Source organism: Hoplias malabaricus, chromosome 3, assembly GCF_029633855.1.
Source record: "Hoplias malabaricus isolate fHopMal1 chromosome 3, fHopMal1.hap1, whole genome shotgun sequence".
In the NCBI taxonomy this organism is placed as follows: Eukaryota; Metazoa; Chordata; class Actinopteri; order Characiformes; family Erythrinidae; genus Hoplias; species Hoplias malabaricus.
In genome coordinates, this window is record NC_089802.1 from 80,482,220 (window position 1) to 80,510,095 (window position 27,876).

The 27,876-nt window shown below is 46.0% G+C and overlaps 2 protein-coding genes across 3 annotated transcripts in view; one reads left to right on the forward strand and one right to left on the reverse strand.

Annotated features, from left to right (window-relative positions):
- Positions 1–16,892, forward strand: part of LOC136690818 (myosin-10) — a 49,602-nt gene extending 32,710 nt beyond the window's left edge. For both annotated transcript variants that reach the window (XM_066662849.1, XM_066662850.1), the window contains 27 exons: positions 384–498; positions 3,540–3,733; positions 3,929–4,050; positions 4,154–4,223; positions 5,180–5,340; positions 5,463–5,571; positions 5,860–5,991; positions 6,109–6,315; positions 6,500–6,637; positions 6,797–6,920; positions 7,212–7,383; positions 8,061–8,273; positions 9,118–9,262; positions 9,679–9,885; positions 10,301–10,405; positions 10,491–10,643; positions 10,738–10,986; positions 11,118–11,330; positions 11,528–11,740; positions 11,989–12,150; positions 12,258–12,386; positions 12,482–12,570; positions 12,772–12,895; positions 13,294–13,502; positions 13,872–13,980; positions 14,163–14,335; positions 14,598–16,892. In XM_066662849.1, coding sequence (XP_066518946.1) covers positions 384–498; positions 3,540–3,733; positions 3,929–4,050; positions 4,154–4,223; positions 5,180–5,340; positions 5,463–5,571; positions 5,860–5,991; positions 6,109–6,315; positions 6,500–6,637; positions 6,797–6,920; positions 7,212–7,383; positions 8,061–8,273; positions 9,118–9,262; positions 9,679–9,885; positions 10,301–10,405; positions 10,491–10,643; positions 10,738–10,986; positions 11,118–11,330; positions 11,528–11,740; positions 11,989–12,150; positions 12,258–12,386; positions 12,482–12,570; positions 12,772–12,895; positions 13,294–13,502; positions 13,872–13,980; positions 14,163–14,335; positions 14,598–14,742 — 4,182 coding nt within the window. In that variant the 3' untranslated portion in view covers positions 14,743–16,892. The remainder of the gene's footprint in view (positions 1–383; positions 499–3,539; positions 3,734–3,928; positions 4,051–4,153; positions 4,224–5,179; positions 5,341–5,462; positions 5,572–5,859; positions 5,992–6,108; positions 6,316–6,499; positions 6,638–6,796; positions 6,921–7,211; positions 7,384–8,060; positions 8,274–9,117; positions 9,263–9,678; positions 9,886–10,300; positions 10,406–10,490; positions 10,644–10,737; positions 10,987–11,117; positions 11,331–11,527; positions 11,741–11,988; positions 12,151–12,257; positions 12,387–12,481; positions 12,571–12,771; positions 12,896–13,293; positions 13,503–13,871; positions 13,981–14,162; positions 14,336–14,597) is intronic.
- Positions 16,893–19,619: 2,727 nt separating this feature from the next.
- LOC136691540 (salivary glue protein Sgs-3-like) lies at positions 19,620–24,717 on the reverse strand. Its single transcript, XM_066664098.1, has 2 exons — positions 24,625–24,717; positions 19,620–20,681 (listed from the first exon to the last, which is right to left on the reverse strand). The coding sequence occupies exons 1-2, from the start codon at positions 24,715–24,717 to the stop codon at positions 19,620–19,622; spliced, it is 1,155 nt and encodes a 384-aa protein (XP_066520195.1).
- Between the last annotated feature and the right edge of the window lie 3,159 nt (positions 24,718–27,876).

A 27,876-nucleotide genomic window follows, 5' to 3' on the forward strand; every position in this document is an offset into this window, starting at 1 on the left:
TCTCCTCTGTCACACCCCCACAGATCACACTCGGATCTCCTCCGTCACACCCCCACAGATCACACTCTGATCTCCTCCGTCACACCCCCACAGATCACACTCTGATCTCCTCCGTCACACCTTCACAGATCACACTCGGGTCTCCTCTGTCACGCCCCCACAGATCACACTCGGATCTCCTTCGTCACACCTTCACAGATCACACTCGGGTCTCCTCCGTCACACCACCTCAGATCACACTTGGATCTCCTTCGTCACACCCCCACAGATCACGCTCGGATCTCCTCCGTCACACCTTCACAGATCACACTCGGATCACAGAACTCAGGGCTTCAGGTTCTATGGAGTGTTCTATCAGTTAAACTCCTCCTCCTCTTCCTCAGGTGGATTATAAAGCTGACGAGTGGCTGATGAAGAACATGGATCCTCTGAACGATAACGTGGCCACGCTCCTGCACCAGTCCACAGACAAGTTTGTGGCAGAGCTCTGGAAAGATGGTAAGGCCGTGTGTGTGTGTGTGTGTGTGTGTGTGTGTGTGTGTGTGTGTGTGTGTGTGTTCTCTCCTGTCCACACAGGGTGCGAGGGATGAGTGCAGACGCAGCGTTTGTGCAGTGACCTCTTCTCTCTGAGTCAACTCCACAGCACAGCAGCTTTTTAGAGCACTTCATAAATCTCTGGCCAGAGCCGATTAATAAACTGTCTGAAGCTGAAATAACAAACGTAACCCGTGTCATTGTGGCTCCTCTGGGCTCTGGTGTCTCACTCTGAAGGGAGGTCTTTCCCAGGGATCTGATTGGCTGCTTTTACTAGAGGGTGGGACTTAAACAGATCTTCAAAAACAAATGCTGTTAGTTTTACAAGCGACCGGTCTCTCTCTCTCTCTCTCTTTCTCTCTCTCTCTCTCTCTCTCTCTCTCTCTCTCTCTCTCTCTGTCTGACCTTTTTTCTTTTATAGGTTTGTTTTGTTTCTAAACAGTGGAGGAGTCGTCTCTGAGTTTATAATTTTAGGTCGTGTGTGGAGTGATGTGTAACTCTGGGTTGGTGTGTGTGTGTGACTCAGTTGTTGTGTGTGTGTGTTTCACTAAAGTAAGCCCCTGGTCTTGGTGACTGTGCTCTAACCCGTGTTCCTGTGCTTTGCTTTGTTCCTGTTCTTTCTGTTTGTGTTTGTTCTCCCTCCCTCTCCCTGTGCTGCCTCTGTGTCTCTCGGCCGTAGAGATACAGAACTTTCAGAGAGCGTCCTTTTATGACGTCTCTAGTCTCCATGACTCTCCTGGTGAAGGTATAAAGCTGTCGGTGTTGTTTTTTTCAGCGCTTTCCTCCTGCTCCCCTTCCTCCTCCAAGGCCCTGGTTCCTCTTCATGGCTCACTTCAGTCTTAACCAGATGTGGGTCAGGAATAGGGCTGCAAAGAAACACTGTTTCTGTCATTAACTAAATCCACAGACAGTTACTGTCTCCGCGTCCATTTCTCTCATTCATCTGTTGATTATTGGGCTGTGGTTTCTGCCTGTCCCTGTGTCAGAGGTCAGTGATGTTAGGACTGGGATGTTTCTCACAAATACTTCACCTCAGTTTTGTTTTCTTAGGGGATAAATCACCCCATCGCAGTCGTAGCGCCCCCTGCACTTCCTGTGGTGTATTACAGTCTGTCAGAACCACAGTGTGGATCGTATGAGCAGTCGGTGCCCTCTGAAAGGAATCTGTGGACCAGCTGATCGAGTTTATTGATTATGATTGCAGCCCTACTCCAGAGCTGACGCTGAAGTGAAGACCCAGTCACACTAGGTCCATCACAGAAACAGTGATTTCAAGAGAAATCTTTAACCAATGAGGGTTTTACACCCAGTGGCGATGACGTGAACACCCTGGCTGCGTGGTGTTCTGCGTAAACGGAGGATGTGTGTTTTTGGGGCTTTAAATTGGTATTAAAACGGGTTGTAGTTAGAATTCAATAAATCCAAACATTTCTATTAATTTTTTCTTAAGCTTTGTTTTAATCTTCTGTTGTAGAACTTCGATCTGGACCTCAACAGTTTAGTCTCTCTCTGTTTTGTAATTATTAAACCTGTGTTATAGTGTTTATTGAATTTTGTGGACATTTCAAATTAAAGTCATTATTTGAAGAAGTTTGTAAAATTTAGGACCAGTTTGACACAAATATCTTAAAACTCCAGTGTCTTTCCATTGTTTAGCCGTTAGCGATATTCCTAGCAACCACCTGGGGGAAGCTGCCGTTGTTCTGGTCCCGCCCACTTTCTCCAAGGAGGCGGGGTTTTCTAGTGTGACTGAGTCTAATGTCTGCATGAAGATGAGTGCATGTCCATAGCTTTATTTGCCATTGTTTATTGCTGTTAAAGAGCTTCATGGCATCAGAGCTGTCTGGCTAACTTTAGCGGTTAGCTTGGAGGAGGAGGGCCTGCATGTGGCTTTTATTTTAGAAATCCTCCACCTTTAAATTGCAGCACTTGCTTTCACCCCATGGCTTTTAGAGAATATCCCCCTCTGATTAAAAACCTGCGCTCAGAAACTAAACCCATGCAGCTTTTAGAGCCGAGTTCTGTTTGTTTTCAGACGGTAAAATAATGACGGAATAACTCTGTGGCCTATTTGCCCAAATCTGGTTCTAGAGTGAGATTAATCTTTATCAGAGTCTGTTTAATGCTGTGAAGGACATCACCAGTGAGACACGGAAAGGAAAAGGACCTGGATCTGGAGGGTGATGATGTACTGTGGTCAGAGTGGCTCCCTACTCACTATTCCCTACATCACTCACTACATAGTGCACTATTATAGGGAGCTGAATTCAGGAAGGAGGTGAACGATTTCAGACACAGCCTTTTGGGTTTTTACCAAACGGTCAGTGGTTCCCAGAATGGTTTGTGAGACCCCTAGTGGGGGTAAGTAGGTACTGCAGGAGGGGTGCCGTGTTACACACAGTGCAGGTGAATGTGGCGTTATGAGACGCTGTCAGTGGGGTGGCGGCTCAGAAACGTTCTGATATGTGAGGCGTACTAATAAATGTTAATAAAGAGAGAGTTACGGATGTCAGCGAAACTGCTTTTCCTCAGGAACTCGTCCTCGGGGTTTTACACAACACACTTCTGTATTTGCCCCGGGGGAGGGTTGGGGCTGGCCCTGAATATTCGGATGTTCTTTCCCCTGGTAGGTGTTTGGTTTTTAATTTTGAGATTCAGGGGGTTTTATTCTTATTGTTTGTTGATTGATTGATTGGTAAATGTAGATTATCTATAAAGGCAGAGTCCAGCGGTAAAACCCCGCTCTGTTCCCAGAGGATTCCTCTGTGCTTTTCCATCAGAGTTTCTTTTAGAGACCATCCATCTGCACGGGCCTTCGCTCTGCCGGACTATCGCTTCAGACTGGGCTCAGTGTTCACTCGTTTACTGATCCTCTCTCTCTCTCTTCTGTCTCTCTCTCTCTCTCTCTCTCACCCCTCTCTCTATCTCTCTCTCTCTCTCTGTCTCTCCCTCTCCTCTCTCTCTCTGTCTCCCCCTGCCCCCCCCCCCCCCCCTCTCTCTCTCAGTGGACCGGATAGTGGGGTTGGACCAGGTCGCTGGGATGAATGAGACTGCGTTCGGAGCGACGTATAAAACGAAGAAGGGCATGTTCCGGACGGTGGGGCAGCTTTATAAAGAATCTCTCACCAAACTCATGGCCACGCTCCGGAACACAAACCCCAACTTCGTCCGCTGCATCATCCCCAACCACGAGAAGAGGGTGAGCTCCACACACACACACGCCTCCCACTACCATCCCCACATTTCACAGTGGAGGGGGCAGCACTGGTCGGGTTTAACTGGAGTCTCCTGAATTACTACAGTTTAGGAGACTTTTTAACACACATTCAAGCTCTGCCTCGCACTGAACTGAGTTTCCTCTCTCTCTCTCTCTTTCCCTCTCCTCCTGCTGTAGGCTGGGAAGCTGGAACCTCACCTGGTCCTAGATCAGCTGAGGTGTAACGGTGTTCTGGAGGGGATCCGGATCTGCAGACAGGGCTTCCCCAACAGAATCGTCTTCCAGGAGTTCAGACAGAGGTACACACAGCGGCTGGACTCGGCTTTTATCGTGTTCTAGATATCGGCCCGGTTCTGGTGTCTGTGAACGTGGTTCAGACGTTCTCTCCTCTTTCTGCCTCAGATACGAGATCCTGACCCCGAACGCCATCCCCAAAGGCTTCATGGACGGGAAGCAGGCGTGTGAGAGGATGGTGAGTTCACACGCTGTGTCACTAGAGGGCGACAGGTGACCAGTCTTCGTCTGTAAAAGCAGACGCTGGGCAATGAGTCGAGCTGAGTGATTGGTTGAGACGGTTCCTCTGACAAATCAGGGACCTGCTCCTCGAGGTCCCCACAATGTACACATTACGAGCATCCAACACTGTCACGAAATGGACTTGTCCACGGTATGGGGCTCATCTGACCCTACATTCACACTACGACGAGTTACACACAGCGGTTACCGTGACAGACCCATGGATGTGTCTCTGACGCCTCTGAATGTGCTGTGAGTGATAGGATCAGTGTCTTTTGGTGCTTTTCCACTGCAATGAATCTACACGACTCGACTCGGCTCTTTTGCTTCTCCACTGGACAAATCTGGTCCTGGAACCGGGTGGGTTTTCAGTCCCAGCTCGGGCCGAGTCAGTACTAAACGGTGAGGTGTGATTGGCCAGAGCCTTGTCAATCACCAGGAAACCGCCACTGGTTAAATCTCTAAAGTTACAGCAGCTTTTATATTCATTTTTTTCAGACTCTCAGCTGCAGCTCGTGACTTTACCTCGAGGTTTAAACGCTCCTTGCACCGATGGCAGATACATTTCCACTGAAACTGTGTTGTTGTGGTTTTCTAAGACAGTGATTCCTGTTGTTGAAGGGGTTTTTCACAGGGGAGCGGTGGAAAAGCACCATTAGAGACTCTCTGTTCCCCGTTCACTCCTGGGCCTTGTGCTGGATGCTGTCGGCTTATGACCGCGTCCCTCAGGACGCAGATGAACGCAGGTGTGAACGGGGCCCGTGTCCTGGAGCACAGCAGAGTTCCCACTGGTCTGTGACGAGCACCAAAGAGCCCTGCTTCAGCACAGACGCCCCCTGCTGAGAGGGTGTGGTAAAGCTCCATTAGACGAGTGGGGTGTAGGTTGTGAACTGGTTATTTTCCTCTGTTCAGATCCACGCCCTGGAGCTGGACCCAAACCTGTACCGGATCGGACAGAGTAAGATATTCTTCCGGACCGGAGTTCTGGCTCACCTGGAGGAGGAGCGGGACCTGAAGATCACAGACATCATCATCTACTTCCAGGCCGTGTGCCGAGGCTACCTCGCTCGCAAGTGAGTCCTGGAACAGCACCGAGGCGAAGCTGCTGCTGAAACCCTCGGGTCCTTCCACCAGATTATCATTAATAACAATAATAATGATACTGAATTAATAGTAAAGTTTACGTCTGTTGCAGGGCTTTTGCGAAGAAGCAGCAGCAGCTGAGTGCTCTGAAAGTCCTGCAGAGGAACTGCGCTGCGTATCTCAAACTGCGGCACTGGCAGTGGTGGAGACTCTTCACCAAGGTCTTCATTCGCTCCGCTCCACACTTCATTTACCCTCAGACACATGCTTTACTACACTTACAAATCTCCTTTAAACTGTGTTTCCTGTCGTTTCTTTATTCTAATTCATCCTCCCGCACTCAAACACTGAATAATAAAGGAGCTAGGTTCCGGATCTCGAACTCTGAACCCACCTTTTAAACCCAACACACACTCTTTTAAACTGCAATGTGTAAACGTTACAGACAGCGGCCTGGAGCTTTAATTGTAAAATATATTAATTACTGCTGTGTGTGTGTGTGTGTCCAGGTGAAGCCCCTGCTGCAGGTCACCCGTCAGGAGGAAGAGATGCAGGCGAAAGATGAGGAGCTGGTGAAGGTGAAGGAGAGACAGGTGAAGGTGGAGAACGAGCTGGTGGAGATGGAGAGGAAGCACCAGCAGGTGAACACACACACACACACACACACCCCAGCAGACATGTTCAGTAGTATCACAGTGGCAGTAGGGCTGATATCCAGACCTGCTTTAATGAGGCGTGTGTGTGTGTCCCATCCTCAGCTCATGGAGGAGAAGAACATCTTGGCGGAGCAGCTCCAGGCCGAGACGGAGCTCTTCACAGAGGCCGAGGAGATGAGAGCTCGTCTGGTGGCGAAGAAGCAGGAGCTGGAGGAGATCCTCCACGACCTGGAGTCCCGGGTGGAGGAGGAGGAGGAGAGGAACCAGTCTCTGCAGAACGAGAAGAAGAAGATGCAGACGCACATTCAGGTCAGACAGGACACTGCAGTCCCACGTCTGCCAGTCCCTCCAATGGGTCGTTTCTGCTCGCGGCCCCTGGGGGGCACTCATGTTCTGATCTATGGACGCGAGGCTGTGCAGAATACACTAGGGAACCACTGTTAATGAGCGATGACACAGGCACTTTAACGTGTGTGTGTGTGTGTGTGTGTAGGACCTAGAGGAACAGCTGGATGAGGAGGAAGCTGCGAGGCAGAAGCTGCAGCTGGAGAAAGTGACAGCGGAGGCCAAAATAAAGAAAATGGAGGAAGACCTGCTGCTTCTGGAGGACCAGAACTCCAAATTTCTCAAGGTGTGTGTGTCCACCCTCCATTCATTCATTCATTCATCTCTGACCTTTTGGTCAAATTCAAACTGTTCATCCACCTTGGTTCTGGACGGCTTGAGATCAGAAGTTGGTCAGCGGCTAGAACCTGAGAATTCAGACTCTGTCTCGTGTGTGTGTGTGTAGGAGAAGAAGCTGCTGGAGGAGAGAGTGGGGGAGATGACCTCAATGCTGACTGAGGAAGAGGAGAAGGCCAAGAACCTCAGCAAAGTCAAAAACAAGCAGGAGCTCATGATGGTGGACCTGGAAGGTGAGGAATAATCACAGTCCACTCTCCTCAGCTTCACCCTCAGGAACAGGGGTTTAGGATGAGGTTTAGGCCCGTGCCCGGTCGGGGGGGTTGGGCTTTAGGCCAGTGTCGGGTCGAGGGGGTTTGGGCTTTAGGCCCGTGCCCGGTCGGGTCAGGGGGTTGGGCTTTAGGCCCGTGTCCGGTTGGGGGAGGGGTTGGGCTTTAGGCCCGTGCCCGGTCGGGGGGTTTGGGCTTTAGGCCCGTGCCCGGTCGGGGGATTAAGGTGTAAACCCTGAGGTGTTTGTTCTGCAGAGCGTCTGAAGAAGGAGGAGAAGACCAGGCAGGAGCTGGAGAAGGCCAAGCGTAAACTGGACGCAGAAACCACGGACCTCCAGGAGCAGATCGCGGAGCTCCAGGCTCAGATCGACGAGCTCAAGGTTCAGCTCGCCAAAAAAGAGGAGGAGCTTCAGGCGGTCCTGGCCAGGTGAGACCACGCCCCCACACCTGTCTGACATCATAGCGACCAAAGGGCTGTACTCCAGCTATACTCCCGAGTCCAGTGTAGAGCCTCCCTGCAGTGAGGAGTCCGGAGGAACACTGGACCAGCGTTGGGCAGCGCAGGGTGTTTGAGCTCTTGAGGTCTGTTTAAAGGGAGGGTGGAGGAGGAGGTGTTTTTTTAGCCTCAGGGTTTGTTTAGAATTCAGACTGTGTTTAAACTGTGGGATAAATCAGCAGCCGCAGCAAACAGGAGACTTTTATTGAAGCTCTTACTCCGTATTTTCCTCTGATTACATCATCAAAGCTGAACTAACTCAGACCTGGCTCCCCCTAGAGGTGATGTGTTTATTGTAAATTAATCATTGAACCAAATTCAGCCACAGCTTCCTCCTGTAATTAACAGAGTCTAGTGACGTATTAATGGTTTTATTAAACGATAGATTAAGTCTCACTCCACCTCCCCATTGTTTCTCTCCCAAACACCCACTAACAGCTGCTGAGAATTTTCTGCCCGTCTTCTCTCCTGTCTCGTTTAATCTCGTGTAAAGTTGTTGGAGCTGGAATATGGCGGTGTTTTTTATTGCTGTGACCTGTGCTGCAGTAGCCTTCATTAGAAGGCAATAGAACAGTACCCACTATTTCTCCTTGCTGTGTGTGTCCCAGAGGCGACGAGGAGGTGGCTCAGAAGAACAACGCTCTGAAGCAGGTTCGGGAGCTGCAGGCCCAGCTGGCCGAGCTGCAGGAGGACCTGGAGTCAGAGAAGACCGCTCGGAACAAAGCCGAGAAGCTGAAGCGAGATCTCAGCGAGGAGCTGGAGGCTCTGAAGACGGAGCTGGAGGACACACTGGACACCACCGCCGCGCAGCAGGAGCTCAGGTGAGACACACGGTGTACAACTCAAACGCACTAACCACCTCTTACTCAGTCAAACAAAGGCAAATGTGTTTCTGTAGCGCTTTTTACAGCCGGTGTCTTCACAAAGCAACTTTACACAAGTCCAGCAGTCCACAGTAGAACATTAACATGGGAAACACACAAAAAACTCCCTCACAGCTGGAGGAAGAGCCTCACAGGGGACCGTCCTCCTCCAATCAGAACCATTTCAACCATTTCAGAGCTGCAGTTTCACCACAGAATTCAGGGAGGGGGCTGGTCGAAGGCAGGGGGTGAGCTACAGGTCTGTGGTGAATAGCAGACCCCAGTGGACAGAGCTGGTCTGAAAATGTAACAGAGATGTAGTTTTAGGAGCTTTTAGTGACTTTGGAGCGAGATGAGTGCAGAAAACCTGAGAAACATTATGATTTTAATCAAAAACACAGTCGCTTCTTACTCACACGCACCGCTCCACCTTAAAAGATACAGTCGCTTCTTACTCACACACACTGCTCCACCTTAAAAGATGCAGTCGCTTCTTACTCACACACACCTCTTCACCTTAAAAGATGCAGTCGCTTCTTACTCACACACACTGCTCCACCTTAAAAGATAGTCGCTTCTTACTCACACACACCGCTCCACCTTAAAAGACGCTAAGCTTAGAGCTGTGTTTTCCCACAATCGCAGACATTCTCTTTAGCTACCTAAGGCTAAATACTCAGTTTAGTTTTGGGCCGGGGGGAAGGTTGTGCCAGTGAACGACGACATCGGGTTACGCTTGTCTTTACAGTGTTCCATGTGTTTGTTTGTTTGTTTATTTATTTGTGTGTTTTCCTTTTCTCAGGACGAAGAGAGAGCAGGAAGTGGCTGAACTGAAGAAGGCGATCGATGAAGAGTCACGAAACCATGAGTCTCAGATCCAGGACATCAGACAGAGACATGGGACAGCGCTGGAGGAGCTCTCGGAGCAACTGGAGCAGGCAAAGAGGGTGAGACACACAGACACACACACCCCTCTGTACTGAGAGCGTGCAGCTGCTGTGAGCTGCTCCCAGTAGTGGATGCTCTGGAACAGCTGCACATGAGCCTGAGGTCCTCACGCAGAGAGGTACAAACCCCCTCAGCACTGGGCTTTTGAGCCATGGATCTCTAGTCAGTTCCTCTGGGGTGAGTTTGATCCAGAACTAATCCCCAACACCAGCCCCTGACCCTCACTGATGATGATGAGGCTGAACTCCATCAGATCCTCACAGCTATGTTCCATCGAGTGTAAAGAGCAGAGGCTGTCTCTGCCGTGAAGAGGAACGTCGTGACTTTCTTCTGTGTTTATAACCTCCTGGTTTTCTGTGTTTGTGAGTCGTAAAGGTCCCTGTGGTTATCGTTGTTGTTGTTTGTTGTTTTCCAGGTGAAGACGAACCTGGAGAAGAGTAAGACGACTCTGGAGGGCGATAATAAGGAGCTGGTGAGCGAGGTGAAGCTCCTGCAGCAGGCCAAACTGGACTCCGAGCACAAGCGCAAGAAGCTGGAGGCTCAGCTCCAGGAGGTCCTCACCCGCGTCACGGAGGGAGAGAGGGTTAAAGGAGAACTCGCGGAGCGCACTCACAAACTCCAGGTCTGTTCACCTCAGACACAGAGACAGCACTGAGACGTACAGAGCACCTTTAATAACCTCGGGGTCAGTGAGAGTAACGGGGGAGAGCAGGAGACTTCGGAGCGGATGGACATTTAGTGAAACTTCACTGTGAACCTGGAGATTAAAAAACAACAGAAGGAACTAGTGAACGAACATGAACTCATTTAATGTAAATAAACAGGTTTTAAATCCTCATTCTCAGGAAAGTAAATACACTGTGGACATATGACAACGATATGCAAATGATATTTAAATTAAATTAGTTTAAAAAGAGTATTTCAAATGTGAAAGTGAGGTTTTTTTGAAAATGAAGAATTTAAAATGTGTGATTTGTCTTAAAGAAGATAATTTAATGATTTTTAAAAATCTAAAATGACGTGTGTGTGTGTATCAGACGGAGCTGGAGAACGTCTCTGCTCTGTTGGAGGACGCAGAGAAGAAGGGGATTAAACTCACTAAAGAGTCGTCTGGGCTGGAGAGTCAGCTACAGGACACACAGGTAACACACACTCGTAAAATACACTCTGAAACCTTTCTATTGGAGTGTGTGCGTTAAATCCGTGTGTGTGTGTGTGTGTTTGTAGGAGCTGCTGCAGGAGGAAACTCGTCAGAAGCTGAACCTGAGCAGCAGGATCCGTCAGCTGGAGGAGGAGAAGAACAGCCTCCTGGAGCAGCAGGAGGAGGAGGAGGAAGCGCGCAAGAACCTGGAGAAACAACTGGCAACCCTGCAGGCACAGGTACACACACACACACAAAGTTCAGAGGCCTTACTGTAACAGGAGTAGTAGTGCTCTCCTGCGAGCGTGTTGATTAACAGCTGCTGTCCTCCAGCTGTGTGAGACCAAGAAGAAGCTGGAGGAGGACGGTGGAGTGGTGGACGCTCTGGAGGAGGTGAAGAGGAAGCTGCAGAAGGACGTGGAGGCGACCAATCAGAGGCTGGAGGAGAAATCCATGGCCTTTGACAAACTGGAGAAAACCAAAACCCGGCTCCAGCAGGAACTGGACGACCTCATGGTGGATCTGGATCATCAGAGACAGATCGTCTCCAACCTGGAGAAGAAGCAGAAGAAGTTCGACCAGGTAAACCTTGGATTATTGTTCCTTTAGACGTCGGGTGAACATTGGCTTTTCTTTGTTTGGGTTTTTGAAGAAGGGGTTTCAGATCCGTTTCTACAGGAGAGAGATGTTTAATAATGTGTGTGTGTGTGTAGATGCTGGCCGAGGAGAAGAGTGTATCTGCCCGTTACGCCGAGGAGAGAGACCGAGCCGAAGCCGAGGCCCGTGAGAAGGAGACGAAGGCTCTGTCGATGGCTCGAGCTCTGGACGAGGCTCTAGAGGCGAAGGAGGAGTTCGAGAGACTGAACAAACAGCTGCGAGCGGAGATGGAGGATCTGATGAGCTCCAAGGACGACGTGGGGAAGAACGTGAGTTTCTGAGACGTAAACGCATCATAATAATCTTTCTGTTTCTCTCTCTCTCTCTCTCTCTCTGTGTGTGTGTTTTTGTGTAGTTTGAATGTTAGATCCTCTTTTGTAAGTCACTTTGGATAAAAGCGTCTGCCAAATGCATAAATGTAAATGTCTCACTCGGTCTCTCTCTGAAATACTCTCCCCCTCTAAAGGTCCATGAGCTGGAGAAGTCAAAGCGAGCTCTGGAGCAGCAGGTGGAGGAGATGCGGACTCAGCTGGAGGAGCTGGAGGACGAGCTCCAGGCCACAGAGGACGCTAAACTCCGGCTGGAGGTGAACATGCAGGCCATGAAGGCCCAGTTCGAGAGAGACCTTCAGGCCCGAGACGAGCAGAACGACGAGAAGAAGAGGCTCCTGGTCAAACAGGTGAGACACACCTGAGGGAGGAGGTGCGGGTTAATGCTGTGTTCGGTTCTGAGCAATCACACAACCCCTCCCCCTAAAACACCCGCTGTTCACCGACCAATCGGATCTCCATAGATAGCCCCGCCCACGTTACGCCCGGTCCTGACGCCCCGTTTCGGGAAGTAAACGTAATCCCGGTTTCCACTTCACGTCGGATTTAAATGGTGAAGAGTGTTGTGACTGACCCCGAGCCCTTCCCTCTGCCCCAGGTGCGAGAGATGGAGGCGGAGCTGGAGGACGAGAGGAAGCAGCGAGCGCTAGCTGTAGCCGCTAAGAAGAAGCTGGAGATGGACCTGAAGGACGTGGAGGCGCAGATCGAGGCGGCGAACAAGGCCAGGGACGAAGCCATCAAACAGCTGCGCAAACTCCAGGTGCTGCATTTAGTGTTCTCCTCCGAGCGTGTCGAGCTGGTGGGACCGGATTAGCTGTTAGTTTCAACTGTGTGTGTGTGTGTGTGTGTGTGTGTGTGTGTGTGTAGGCTCAGATGAAGGACTATCAGAGGGAGCTGGAGGAGGCTCGTGCGTCTCGAGATGAAATCTTCGCTCAGTCAAAAGAGAATGAGAAGAAGCTGAAGAGTCTGGAGGCGGAGATTCTCCAGCTGCAGGAGGTGTGTGAGATTGACACATTGACGTTTTTTTAGTTTTAGATTTATATGTAGTTGTAGTTATAAGTTTGAACGTGTGTGTGTGTGTGTGTATTTAGGACCTGGCTGCCTCAGAGAGAGCTCGGCGTCATGCGGAACAGGAGAGAGACGAACTCGCAGATGAGATCTCCAACAGCACCTCGGGGAAGTGAGTCACAGCACTGTTATTATCATTATCATTGTTATTATCATTGTTATTGTTATTGTCTCCTGGTTCCTTATCAATGGTATTTCTCCAGAATGTCATTCTCTGTTTGTCTCTGTTCTGACTGAAATTTTACGTAGTCTCACTTTAACACATCGCTTCTGTCTGTGTGTGTGTGTGTGTGTGTGTGTGTGTGTGTGTTAGATCTGCTCTGCTGGATGAGAAGCGGAGGTTAGAGGCTCGTATCTCTCAGCTGGAGGAGGAACTGGAGGAGGAACAGAGCAACATGGAGCTGCTCAACGACCGCTTCCGCAAAACATCCATGCAGGTACGGCCACCCCTCCCTCCGCAGATTACAGCGCTCTCCTCTTTCACTGGACGCCCCCAGTGTGTGAAGTGAGTTCACTGAATTCAGACCAGCTGAAGTCTGAGCTGAATGTTCCGGAGACGTTCTTCAGCGTGGCTGCTGTAGTCTCCGTCTAAACTCTGAAACCTTTCACTCAGTGCCCTACGGTGCCCTCTGCTGGAGGGTGGAGTACAGACAGAACACTGTTCTTCAACTTGGGAATGTGAGCAGATTTGCAAATGAAATTTAACGTCACAAAACACTAGAGACTTCAGTTAAACACCAGACTGTAGCTTCACACTGACTTTCATCGCTTTTATCGTAGTGAGATAAAGCTCAGGCCTGGAACTCTGTGTGTGTGTGTGTGTGTGTGTGTTTAGGTGGACTCTATGAGCACTGAGCTGGCCGGGGAACGCAGCTCTGCACAGAAAAGTGAGAACGCTCGGCAGCAGATGGAGAGACAGAACAAGGAGCTGAAGGCCAAGCTCCAGGAGCTGGAGGGATCCGTCAAATCCAAGTTTAAAGCCACCATCACCGCCCTGGAGGCCAAGATCCTGCAGCTGGAGGAACAGCTGGAGCAGGAGGCCAAGTGAGTTCACCTCGTCTGAGCTCTCCGTGAAAATCCTGAAGGAACTGTTTAGTTCTGTGGTTAATTTATTTATAAATCAGGAGAGAGAGACAGACAGGGAGGGAGAGAGAGAGAGACGGGGGGGGGAGTGAGACAGACAGAGGGAGACACAGAGGGAGAGTGAGAGGGCTTTTATGAACTCTAACGTTGATCACCTGATCTGAACACTCCCCAGTGTTTATAACTGGACACATGCGAATACTCCAGAGTTATTTATGGTTATTTCTGTAAGATCACAGTGAAGTCCTCTCTCTGGGGGTGATTATGGGGGTGATTTACTAAGTGAGTAATAAAAAGTGTGTTTAAAAATGGTGTGTTCCCCGTGGACAGGGAGCGAGCGGCGGCCAATAAAGTGGTACGTCGTACAGAGAAGAAACTGAAGGAGGTTTTCATGCAGGTGGAGGATGAGCGTCGCCATGCCGACCAGTACAAAGAGCAGGTGAGCACCTGTCCAAACCCGGGACGACACCTGAGCCGCAGGGGGTCTGTGGATTCTGACTTTAATCTCACACACTACCATCCTACACCCTCGGGTCCACTCCGGAAATGGGCAGAGGATTTTGAGATGAAAGCGCACTCTTATAAACCACCTGAAGTAAGAGTGTGTGTGTGTGTGTTCAGATGGAGAAGGCGAACTCCCGTATGAAGCAGCTGAAGCGTCAGTTGGAGGAGGCGGAGGAGGAAGCCACTCGAGCGAACGCCTCCCGCAGGAAACTGCAGCGAGAGCTGGATGACGCCACGGAAGCGAATGAGGCACTGAGCCGAGAGGTCAACACACTCAAAAACCGCCTCAGGTAACACACACACACACACACACACACACACACACACACACACACACACATCCTCCTACTCCTCTCCAGAAAGGGAACACAGCCCTGACGAGGCCTGCTCTGTGATTGGCTGCAGGCCTGTTGTTCCTCTGGAGTATAGTTTATTAGTCTTATGTCTGTGGTTTTATCACTAACTTTGTCTCAATCAATTTGTAAAATTCTGACAAACGTTCACCATGTCTCGCTTTGTTTATATTAACTTTGTTTGTTTGTGGCGCCGCAGGCGTGGAGGTCCGGTCAGTTTCCCCTCGGGCCGCTCAGGGCGCCGGCAGCTGCAGGTGGAGGGTGAGGTTTCTGATGATGACGCGGACAGCAAAGCTAGCGACGTCAACGAGAACCAGCCTCCTCCGCCACTGCAGCCGGAGTAGAGTTACAGCACCCCCAGTGGTCCTGCAGCGCCATTACACACTACATAGAAGAATAAATGTAACACAACCCTAGTCTAGTCTGCAGCCTGAGAGCTTCAGATCAGGACTGAGGTTCCCCACACACACACACACACACACACACTTATTCTGCAACTCAAATAAAGCCTACGCTGCAAAGAGCATGAGAGCGATTCACTGCTCCGTCATTCCCTTCGTACCTGGGAACCCCGCCTTATTCAGAAGAGCTTCGAAACGCTCCAGTGGACTTTCCTCTGATTTAGCGACTTACCGTAACGTTAGCTTTGAGAATAACTCAGTAACTGTTTAAGATGAAACACTATGTAATAGGTACAAGTGCATTTTGTACGTTGGGTTTTGTGTGCACACGTTCAAACACGAGCCGCGACTCGAGTCTAGTTCGGTAATAAATAAGTAATAAATAAATAAATAGAAACGATAAAGCCATCGCTTCGCTAACGCAGAGTGGGCTGACGACGGCGTACGATGTGACGGGCTCCTCTTCAGCCGCCGTGCCCAAGAGGCACAAAGCTAAGAGCCAACACTAAAACGTAATAAACCTGCACACGACAGGACGCACACACACCTGTGGCTGCTCGGATTCAGACTGGAAATCAGAAGAATAAAATAATTAACTGTGAAAAGGCTTCTGCTCCGCTCTGGTCTCGGGATGTTTAGCTCTCACAGGTTTAAGGACAGAGGGTCTTTACCGATGGAGCTGAGTCATTCCCTAAAAGGAGCTCCAGGTCTGAGCTGGATGAACATAATGCTAAACGCTACATGCTAAAGCTAACAGTGGTGTGAACTCAGAGTCCACTGTTTATCTCCGGCGCTGTTATAAACCAACAGCAGCTCCTCAGACTGGACCAACACTGACCAGACCTCTTAACTCCACACTGGACACAGCCGGGGGAATGCAGTCGCATGATGTCATAGCTGTTAGCTTTAGCATGTAGCATTATTGATACCGAACACCTTACACTCGACGTCAGACAGAAGTTGGTAAAGCAAGGCGTTCGTCCGGACAAGGAGTCGTGGGCGGGACATGATTTTATCCACTGCTTTGATTGGATCCTGGATCTCCTTTTATGGGCGTCTTGCTCAGAGGCGGAACTCCTTATATGGGCATGACACACTTCCGAATGACCACATGACTTTTGTGGGGTGTTTGATGTTGACGTAATTGGATGTAAACACTAAACTCTTTAACTGCACATTTCCACATTTCCTCTTGAAGCCGAAAGGCCGCACGAACTGGAAAACGCTGTACGTTTTTGGGAGAATGTTCCATGAATGAATTAATTCTTTAACTTTTATGAAGGTGTTTTATTTTTATTTTTTGAAGAAGTTCTCGTCCGATGTGTAAAGGAAGGAGGAAACCGAGTGGCTGCTTCATTAGACGCTCTCTGAATACACTATAGATACAAACACAGAAGAAAGAAATGAAGGAACCCTGCGATCATCTCGTTTTTGGACACGGTCAGGCACTTAGTCTAATGTTTAAAATGAAACTGAGCCCTTACGCTTTAGCTTTGTCCTAAAATAGAGCCACTGCAGCTCCGCGTCAGTATTATTACGAGGAAAGATGGAGTTAAAAACCCACCTCCAATATTAGTGTTTAATAATGTTTCTTTAAAAGTGCCTTAGTCACTGATTAAGAAAATCACCGCGAGGAAATGGTGTACGTCTAGAATTGTGTGTAAACAAGTGAAACGCTAACGTAAAGGCAAAACTGGCAAACAATATAATAATAATAAGAAGAATGATAATAAAAAGTACACTACGTAACCCTTTGTATTCTGCTGCGCTTTGAATCATATCCTTTCTTTAAGCCCCTCCCCCAGTTTTCTGGAAAAGCCATGGGCCGCATTCAGTGTTAATCTGTAGGTTTGGAGACTTTTGGTTTTGGGTTACGAGCTTTATTTCCCCCGACCTAGACCTCCCCCTAACCCCCACCACCACCTACTGACCTGCCATTAAAGGTCTCATCGCCATCATTATAATTATTATTGCTATTATCACTCTTTACTTTTGGGCTGGCTGTTGACAACCAGAACTGCAAATATCTCTCTCTCTCCCCTTGTATACTGTTTCTGTATTTCTAGACAACAGTGATTTTTTGTAAAGGATGAAAAAATAAAACCTTCATTGCTGAAGAAATCACGTTTTGAGTCAGTTTTCTTCGTCTCAGTGTGAGGAGAGAGTGAGGTTCGTCTGAATACCAGGGGCCAGTGTGTGGTGTTCCTCAAGGCTCAGTTCTAGGCCCATTCCTGTTGTTTTTCAATTCATTGTTTTATTTAACAATACAACTACAATGGAACCACAACGTACACGTTTGTAATATAACTACGTTTTTGCATTGTGTTTGTTTGTAAATTACAGCACAAGCTCTTATTATAGCTACGATTTAATGATGGTTTTCAGTAGAGGAGTTAAAATGCTTTTCCATTCCAATGTTACTTTTTTTTTTTTTTTTTAAACCCTTTTTTAATAATAAAAAGAAATCAATTACCGAATGACTATATTTTCTAAACGCAAGTTAAATTCTTTAGAAAAACCTAGCTGCCTTTCATGGTAATCCTCATCTTAGAAATATTCTCAAATTTACAAACAGTGTTTTCTTTTAATATCTCTCACTTTCTAAACTGTGTGTTGGTCATAAAAAGTCCCCATATAGTTTCAGAGATACTCTGCTTATTCCACAGTGAGTGTGTTGTTCTTTCCACTGGGAGATTTAGCAACATCTGTCTCCAGTGTCAAATATTTGACGTGGGGTTTTTCTCCAAAACAATGCTTTTAATTTATTTGCGTTTAGAAAAATGAGGTTTTCATGGTTTCTGTTGAAGGTTTATTGTGTATTAGTTGTATCCACTTTCTGAAGTACTTTACTGGAGTAATTATTTTTCAGCCGACTTTTTATGTTGGTGCAATATATTGTTCTTCTATTTTTCAGTATTATTATTATTACGAGTTTCCCTCTCCGCTTAACTCGTCCCGCAGTTTTCAAGCTATCGACTCTGTTCCACCTGGAAATTGTGCGTCTTATAGCGACGATGTGGGCTTGTATACAGCTTTAGGATACCTGCACTCATTCACCCACTACACTTGTTTTTCACTCCGTTTTTCCCCAGCCATTTCTATGGAATTGATTTTCAAAGTGCTCTAACTCGGTCAATTTTCACACTACGGACACGAGATTTCAGACGGTCTGACCCAGGCACACCGGGACCCATCACATCTGTTTTTGGACCTCTTGCACTCCCTTTCTATCCCTCCTTCAAAATCCCTCCATTCATTTCAATGGGTGGCAGTTAGTGGGTGATGTCACCGCACTCTAGCTTCTCTGCCCGAAAACTTTTTTTTTTCACTTGTCAGCCGAACAATTCACCATAACTTCCTTTTAGTTTCACCTAGAAACTTTATTTAAATTTTAAATGGTAGAGGAACTTGTCCTTTCTAGCACCTGTAAATTTGAACATTATTGAAAATACGTGTTTTTAGTTATGAATTTTTTTTTCGGCGCTAGGGACGGTTTTGGCTCCCATAGAGTTCAATGTATTTTTAGAGCTGCTCAGAGAGCGGTTTCTAAATTTTTCTCCTGTTTTTAACTCGTCATAACACGCTCAATTCACACTCAATCTCACACTCAAAACACAGATGTTTTATACCAGATCGATCCCCAGAGTCTCCTTGTCTCCTGGTATATACAGTTAAGTGATTTGGGAAAATCTTTTCGAGCTATAAGCATTTGTTTGGAGGGTGTGTACTCTCCCATAGGAATGCATTGAAATTTTTTTTTTTTTTTCTTTTTCAATTTTCTGTCGAACATTTCACCATATCTTCCTTATACTTTCACCTACGGACTTCATTTAAATTTTAAATGGTAGAGAAATTTCCCCTTTCTCACACTTGTAAGTTTGAGAATACTACTTGAGTTATGAATTTTAGTTCGACACTTGGGAGGCTTTCAGCTCCCATAGAGCTCAATGTATTTTAAGAGCGGGTCGCAACGCAGAATTTCAAAATTTTGCCTGTTTTTAACTCGTCATTACACCATCAATTCTTGCTCAAAGTGCAAAAAAAGTGAATTTTTACACCAACTCAAGCACCAGACTTTCCTTGTCACTATGGTATATTTCGTTCATTTTTGGACATGGAAAAGTTTCCGGGCAATGGGTGATTTTTTTGGAGGGTCTCCCCCCCCCGGGCGAAATTCATTGAATTGTGAGTCTGTCAGTTGTTCTCTGAGCGTGCCTGTGAGAGAGAGAGAGAGGGGGGGAGAGGGGCAGAGACTTAGGGGGAGAGGTGTGAAGGACAGACATACATAGGCAGTCTCTAAAACTTTAAAAGACATTTTTAAGGTGGACGTCTTAATTATCCAGGATTTCTTAAGGTGGATTTTTTTTAGAATACCTCATTCACAATATTCTGGCTGTCTTTTCAACATTTTATCCTTTATTTACAGTGGTCATTTTTAAATGTGGACATCTCAATACACTTGTGGGTTTCTTAAGGTGGAATTGTTTTTAAAAGTGGGATTCTAAATGTATCGTTTTTCTTTCACGGCCTACGGAGCTCCATAGAGTCCAGTGTAAACTGCTGTTGGAGACTGCTCTCTTAACATCCCACTACCAACAGCTTAGCAGTCAACTCCTTCACCATAGCGTTTACCATATCGACGGCCTCGCTTTAAGTGGGAAAGACGCGGATCGGGGACGGGGGATTTCAGCGGCGCAACATCTCGCGTTTCCTCCTGGAAATGCAGACCTCTAGTACTTTCATTATTATTAATAATATTATTATTGTTGGTTTTGTGTTTAATGTTTCATCATGAGGTTGTAATAGACAACACAGCACTTCTACACAAAATGCGAAAAATGCAAAAAAAAAAAAAAAAGTGTTCCTGGTCGGTTCTGGTGCTGGCGTTTCTGGTCGGTTCTGGTGCTGGCGTTTCTGGTCGGTTCTGGTGCTGGCGTTTCTGGTCGGTTCTGATGTCGGCGTTTCTGGTCGGTTCTGGTGCTGGCGTTTCTGGTCGGTTCTGTTGCTGGCGTTCCTGTTCGGTTCTGGTGCTGGCGTTTCTGATGCTGGCGTTTCTGGTCGGTTCTGTTGCTGGCGTTCCTGTTCGGTTCTGGTGCTGGCGTTCCTGTTCGGTTCTGGTGCTGGCGTTTCTGGTCGGTTCTGTTGCTGGCGTTCCTGTTCGGTTCTGGTGCTGGCGTTCCTGTTCGGTTCTGGTGCTGGCGTTTCTGATGCTGGCGTTTTTGGTCGGTTCTGTTGCTGGCGTTCCTGTTCGGTTCTGGTGCTGGCGTTTCTGGTCGGTTCTGTTGCTGGCGTTCCTGTTCGGTTCTGGTGCTGGCGTTTCTGATGCTGGCGTTTCTGGTCGGTTCTGTTGCTGGTGTTCCTGTTTGGTTCTGGTGCTGGCGTTTCTGGTCGGTTCTGTTGCTGGCGTTCCTGTTCGGTTCTGGTGCTGGCGTTTCTGGTCGGTTCTGTTGCTGGCGTTCCTGTTCGGTTCTGGTGCTGGCGTTTCTGATGCTGGCGTTTCTGGTCGGTTCTGTTGCTGGCGTTCCTGTTTGGTTCTGGTGCTGGCGTTTCTGGTCGGTTCTGGTGCTGGCGTTTCTGATGCTGGCGTTTCTGGTCGGTTCTGTTGCTGGCGTTTCTGGTCGGTTCTGTTGCTGGCGTTCCTGTTCGGTTCTGGTGCTGGCGTTTCTGGTCGGTTCTGTTGCTGGAGTTCCTGTTTGGTTCTGGTGCTGGCGTTTCTGGTCGGTTCTGTTGCTGGAGTTCCTGTTTGGTTCTGGTGCTGGCGTTCCTGTTCGGTTCTGGTGCTGGCGTTTCTGATGCTGGCGTTTCTGGTCGGTTCTGGTGCTGGTGTTTCTGGTCGGTTCTGGTGCTGGCGTTTCTGGTCGGTTCTGTTGCTGATTGGTTTCCTGGGCCTTGTAGATATTTCTATGTCCAGTTCTGCTCCAAGGTCTAGTTACTTCTGCTCTGTACTTTCTACTGCTTACGTTTTAAAAATAGCCTCGTTACTCCTCTGGTAAAAAAAAAACTCTGTTTTGACACTCTGTCGGTCTGTGAACGATCCATCGCCGCTGCACACGTCACGTCACACTCCAGCGAGGACACAGCAGACGTACGGAGCCGAGCAGACAGCTCCTCGTGTACGGAAACAAATCTGTCTCTGACTTTAAATATTACCACCTTTGAATTTGTGACACATTTTGTTGCTTTTGAATTTAAGTTTTCAGATTTCCACCTCTGATTATAATGTGCTCTGGAACAGAACTCCTGACTTTTCAAGAACACGTTTTCTCTGTTATTCAAGGGTTAATAAGATAAGGGATAATCAGATAAAAAAAAATTCAAACAATATATTTTGAAGTTGCTCAAATTCGCCAAAATACGAGTTACAAAAAACTCAGTCACATCCGGGACACCAAGGATGAGCACGCGATTCATTTGGATTTTCTCTTTCACCTTCAATGCTGCAGGAGTTCATTCTGTCGCCGCTAGATGGCGAAATACACACACAACTTCAACACCGTGGAAAAACTACACGTTTCGCTTCCTTCCGCGGATATTATCTCTTTATTTTCAAAGTGTCTCAGAAATCTGAAAGTCTCACTAAAGACACAATAGAACAGACTATTGATGTCCTGAAGATGAAGAGATTTCACTGTGGAGATGTTGTGTAAAGGCCCCGTGAACAGAGCGTGTGATTTGACAGAATGTGGAAATGAACTGTGGGGATACAGTGATGTATAAATTAGAACACCTTTGTCTTTTTGAACACATTTAAACATGTGGACATTTGACTTTCATTTGACCAGCGCTGAGAGACGGAGCTTAGACAATTATCTCTCTTTACTTTCAGTGTCTCAGAAGTAAGTCCAGTGCCACAGGTTCAAAGGTGGTGATATTTAAAGTGTGAGACAGGTTTGACTCTGGACTCGTGTGGAGCCTGAAACAGCTTTAAACGCCATTATTCCGCTCCACACCGCACTGAGGAGTCAAACTGCTCTCACCTTCATCACAAACTTCGAGCCTGACGTTTAAAACACAGTGGAAGAGTCTTAGTCTGAGCTTTTGATTTGAGAAACATCTGAGTCTCAGTCTGTTCCAGTCCTTAAAGGGAACCGCTCATATTCCGCTCCCTGAGACAAGTTAGTGCTCAGCAGTGCACAGGGTCCTTTAATGAACATTCATTTTCTCTGTGTGTGTGTGTGTGTGTGTGCAGCTGAAACACACGGGGCCTAGTGCATCACACACTTTTAATTTAAACTTTAACGTTTTATAAAAACACTACAGTCACTAAGGCTTTGAGAAAAGTAATGTTCTGAGGCGGTGGAGCGGTGCACTTCAGGCCTCTGTTTTCTTTTACTTTACTTTTACTTTTACACTTTAAATAGTTTTAAATCCAGTACTTTACACTTACTTCAGTAAAAAGCTTTAGTTGATGCTTCAACTTTTACAGAAGTCTTTTTAAAGCCCAGTGTCTACACTTCCGCCTGAGAAACGAAAGTGAAGTCTTCTGACCAGTGATGTGACAGTCACGAACGAACCGGCTCAAAGAGTTATACCACCAATCAGGGAGGGGAGGGGAGGGGAGGGGTGGGTGGCCGGATCAACCCCTCCGAGCTGAGACACTGGGTTTTCCTGAATCCCAATCTGCCTTCCAAAAAATAGTTGAAGAAAATGTTAAATCAGTTAAATGTTTGTTGACAGTTGTGGTTGTTTTACCGTTGAATGCTGCTGTTTTGCACTTTGCAGAGTATTTGTTTATTTTATTTCCCAGAAATGGATGATTATTTAATTTAATAAGATATTTTGTAAAACCTACCTTTTGGGTTCCATTGGCTGTGTTTCAGAGTTTACAAGTGATTTTTTATTAAGGTTTTTAAATAAAAATCCAGTTATTTATACAATTGAATGTGTGAGTGCAGTCAGTGAGTTATTACAAGACAGACATAAAAACAACTGGCCATTGCAACACTATTTATTATTTTTAATATTGAACAGTAATATTGTGTCCATATAGTCATGTAAAATGTAGGTAATATTGTTCTGTACCAGTGGAAATAAGTGGTAAAACAAAGAGCCATTTAGGAGCCAAAAGAGTCGGCTCCCCAAAAAGAGCCGAAATTCCCGTCACTAGTCCCGAGATCCACAAACAGATCTTGTGGAACATCTGCAGTTTTCTGGTGTGTTTTCATGAAGCAACAAGTCATTGATTGTTTTAGCGCTTTGTTCATCACTCACTGCAGAGCCATTTGGGAAGGTTTTGTTTTAATATCATATCTTTGATTAAATGTTTTTATATATATTTATATATACATGCTCACAATTGCAGACACAGGTCAAACAACACTTCGCAACGCAAGGAACAAAAGAGTACGCTCAAATATTCAAAAGATTCTCCACAAGAGGGCGCAGTTAGATCACAGACTAAACCTTTGCGATCACTTGCCACGATGTAGTTTTATACAATAATAATTTGCAATGTAGCTTTTATTATATTTTTATAAAAGCGTATTTGTAGAGTTTTTATTCAAAAGTTTGTGATTGAAAAAAAAGATAAATGTACTGTAAATAATTGTTTACATTTATTCATCAACGTGTTAGCAATAAGTTACATTCACTATAACTTTCAGTGGGAAATGTTTCATTCTCTTCCTCAGTATTAACAGTGTCCTCAGTGATCTTTGAATCTTCCAATGTTCCCACGGGCGGCATGGGGGCTTAGTGGTGAGCATGTTCGCCTCCCAGCGCTGGGATCTTGGGTTCAAGTCCCATCTGGGTGGAGTTTCCATGTTCTCCCCGTGTCTGCGTGGGTTTCCTCCGGGGCCTTCTCCGGTTTCCTCCCACAGTCCAAACACATGGAGGGTAGGTGAATTGGCTTCTCTAATAACTGTCCTGGTGTGTGAGTGAATGAATGAATGTCTGTATGTGTGAGTGAATGTGTGTGTGCACCAGATTGGCGCTGTGTCCTGGGTGAAATCCTAGTGCCCGATGCAGTCCTCCAGGTGGAGGGTCGTTCCTGGTCGAGAGTACGCTGTGTGCATTTGGCTGCCGCTCTCTCTGTTTAGTCTTTAAGTATTCTCTCTAGTTCTTAGTCTGTCTTTGTTTTGTTATATTTTGGTTGTAAATAAAGTCACTGTTTTAGCGTGTGTCTGCTTCCGTCAGTCCGCCCCGCGATTCCTGACACTTTTATTAATGTACAAACCAGACTCCAAAAAAGTTGGGACACTAAAAAATTGTGAATAAAAACTGAATGCAATGATGTGGAGACGGCAAATATCAATATTTTATTCGTAATAGAACATAGACGACAGATCAAAAGTTTAATCTGAGTAAATGTAACATTTTAAAGGAAAACTATGTTGATTCAAAATTTCACAGTGTCAACAAATCCCCAAAAAGTTGGGACAAGTAGCAATAAGTGGCTGGAAAAAAAAAGAGCATATAACGAACAGCTGGAAGACCAATTAACACTAATTAGGTCAATTGACAACATGATTGGGATAAAAAGAGCTTCTCAGAGTGTCAGTGTCTCTCTGAAGCCAAGATGGTAGGAGGATCACCAATTCCACCATTGTTGGGCAGAAAGATAGTGCAGCGATACCAGAATGGTGTTACCCAGCGTAAAATAGCAAAGACTTTTAAGTTATCATCATCAACTGTGCATTACATCATCAAAAGAGTCAGAGAATCTGGAACAATCGCTGTGCGTAAGTGTCAAGGCCGTAAAACTCTACTGGATGCTCGTGATCTACGGGCCCTTAACACTAGAACTACCAAACCGCTGCCATTTGGCAATTATACCTTTAAATCCCAAAGAACTGCCATTTGGCAGGTGTGAACAGCTCTTCTCACCTCCACTGTTATGTAAATGAGGCCTTTACATTTGAAAGGAGACACTCTACTGCACTCCACACTCTTCTCTGCAGAGAGTTGGTGAACCCCCATCCCCCCAAAAAAGTCAACATTACCAGACATTTAGATTCAAGGTAGTTTTATTGGTAAATGCACAGGAAAGAAACATTTTGCTTGGTTTCCCTGTACAATGAAATAGTAATAAAGGAAGTAATAAAAGATAAAATAAGCATTCAACAATATAACAAAAGTATTCATGAATAGAAATGTAAACTACACAGAAATATAAACTATGTTCTTCATGCCACACTGTGCCATCTTTTGCCGTCTCTGTCAGCCACTCGTGTGTCTCCATGTGACCTCTCTTTCCTGGAGGTGGTGAAGTCTCCTCATCTACAGGACCATATGTTTGAGAATTGATTAGTGAAAGGTTGAAATAATGTGAAATTGACACAAACATGGTATTTGAATTATAATTCCAAAACATCTCAAGTCTGCCTCCTTTGTGCTAATGTAGGATTGTTTTCACAGTGCAAAAAGTGGCATATTGATTAGTCAAAATAGCTCTGATATGTTGTAACCTTATTTTAAGTAGTTTTTGTCTTTTGAAAAACTGCCAATAGGTAAAGATATTTTTACATAAATTTATACAAAAAAACAACCCTCAGCTACTTGTAAAAAATACATTTTTACTTAAACTTTTTAAAACCCAAAGTAAAAGAATATCAGGACATTTTGTCTTGTTTTAAGTCAAAGTATCTCACCCCATTGGCAATTTTTTCTCTTGACAAGTAAATATGACTCAAATTAAAATAAAATACTATTTTTGAGCAATTTTTACTTAACTGATTTTTTTATTTATATTTCTCAAGGTTTTTGTAGGTTTCACATCAAATAATACTGCATTAGATCAACAAATATAAACTAAAAAGCTTAAATAATTCTTTATTGCGTGTATTCTAAATAAACAAGTATTATTTCATCATATTTTTAAAAGATTATAATAATAATTATCAGCAGCTGAGAAAACTGAAAATCCTGGTAGTTCTAGTGTTAAACGTCACTGCACCTCAAACAGGAACGCCACTGTCAAGGAAATAACAGAATGGGCTCAGGAATACTTCCAGAAAGCATTGTCAGTGAACACAATCCACCGTGCCGTCCGCCGTCGCCAGCTGAAACTCTACAGTGCAAAGAGGAAGCCGTCTCTAAGCAAGCTCCACAAGCTCAGATGTTTGCACTGGGCCAGGGGTCTTTTAAATTGGAGTGTGGCGAAATGGAAGACTGTTCTGTGGTCAGATGAGTCACGATTTGAAGTTCTTTATGGAACACTGGGACACCATGTCATCCGGACCAGAGAGGACAAGGATAACCCAAGTTGTTATCAACGCTCCGTTCAGAAGCCTGCATCACTGATGGTATGGGGCTGTATGAGTGCTTGTGGCATGGGCAGCTCGCATGTCTGGAAAGGCACCATTAATGCAGAGAACTATGTTCAGGTTCTAGAACAACATATGCTCCCATCTAGACGTCATCTCTTTCAGGGAAGACCCTGCATTTTTCAACAAGATAATGCCAGACCACATTCTGCAGCAATCACAACATCATGGCTACGTAGGAGAAGGATCCGGGGACTGAAATGGCAGCCTGCAGTCCAGATCTTTCACCTATAGAGAACATTTGGCGCATCATAAAGAGGAAGGAGCGACAAAGAAGGCCCAAGACGATTCAGTTCCTATTTCTAAACTTGAGAAACTGGTCTCCTCTGTCCCCAGACGTCTGTTGAGTGTTGTAAGAAGAAGGGGGGATGACACACAGTGGTAAAAAATGGCCTTGTCCCAACTTTTTGGGGATTTGTTGACGCCGTGAAATTTTGAATCAACACATTTTTCCCTTAAAATGATACATTCTCTCAGTTTAAACTTTTGATCTGTGATCTGTGTTCTATTCTGAATAAAATATTAGATGTTGGCACCTCCTCCACATCATTGCATTCAGTTTTTATTCAAAAATTGTTTAGTGTCCCAACTTTTTTGGAATCCAGTTTGTATGAAGAATAAAATCAAAGTGACTTTTTGCAAAGGGAACACAATATGAATAAAAAATGTAGTACTCTGTGGAACATTAAACAACTAATAACCTAAGTAATAAACTAAGGCCAAATAGCATGCAAACTAAAACGTGAATATTCAGTTCTTTCTTAGGAGTCTACATGTGGATACGTGGAGGTCACTTGCATCTTTTCCTAAACTGACTGTGTCTCGACAGTGTTACTGAGAACAGCATCTGAGGGGACTTCAGCAACACAAAGGTCACTGTCAAAGGTGATAGACAAATTGGTTTGTGTCAAGAAGTGTTCCTCAAGCTGCTCTACTAGGTTTAGGGCTTGGAGTTTGTACTGGTTGACATAACTAACCAAAGGGAATGGGAGAGGGTGAGCGCGTATTCAGTATTACCTGCGTGAAGTCTCAGGGTCCCATATGGCAGATTGAGGTAGGCTGTTGTTTTTTGCATCATATTGCAATTTTGGCACTGATGGAATGTGTTGTGATGATGATACCTTGTCTTGCCTGGTGTTGCAGACCGGGCACTTCATTGATGCACGTATTTCAAGTGCACTGATCGTCCCAGTAAGTGATGTCACCCCTGGTTCTGCGGTTGTCGATGTGTCACTGATTTCTTCAACTACTGTCGATAGGGTTGTCGTTAACTGTGTATTTCCGTCATATTCAGGGGTTGATAGGTCTGTGAAGCGGTAGGACGATAGAGTCTTAAGGGCGTTCACATGCTTTTCCCACAACTGTAGTGTTGTGTGCAGTCCCGTCTGAGATGGAGGCATTCTGTGGTTCTGGTTCTGTACCTCGTACAACAATGGTCTGGGTGGTTGGTGCAAGAGACAAGACTGACCTTAAAGAATAGGAATAGAAGAAATCTTTGAGTTTTATGTTTTTAAATAAGTTGTAAATTATTTAAATTAAAGCGACTGTAAAGTATATACCTTTCTGTCTGTTGGCATTGGTTGCGACCTCTAAGTTCACTCTTTGCCTTTTTCACACCGTGTCCCTGGAACCCAAGCAGAGTTGTGACCGTTATAGCGCCTCGATTATTGACAACGACCTCAAAATCCGATGTTCCTCTGAAACCTAGAACACACGAAAACGTAAATATGAAGAAACGTCACTTATTTTTACATTGAGATGTTTTAACAATATAAAGTCTGAAATTCAGAACCTGAGGACGACCCCTATGTCT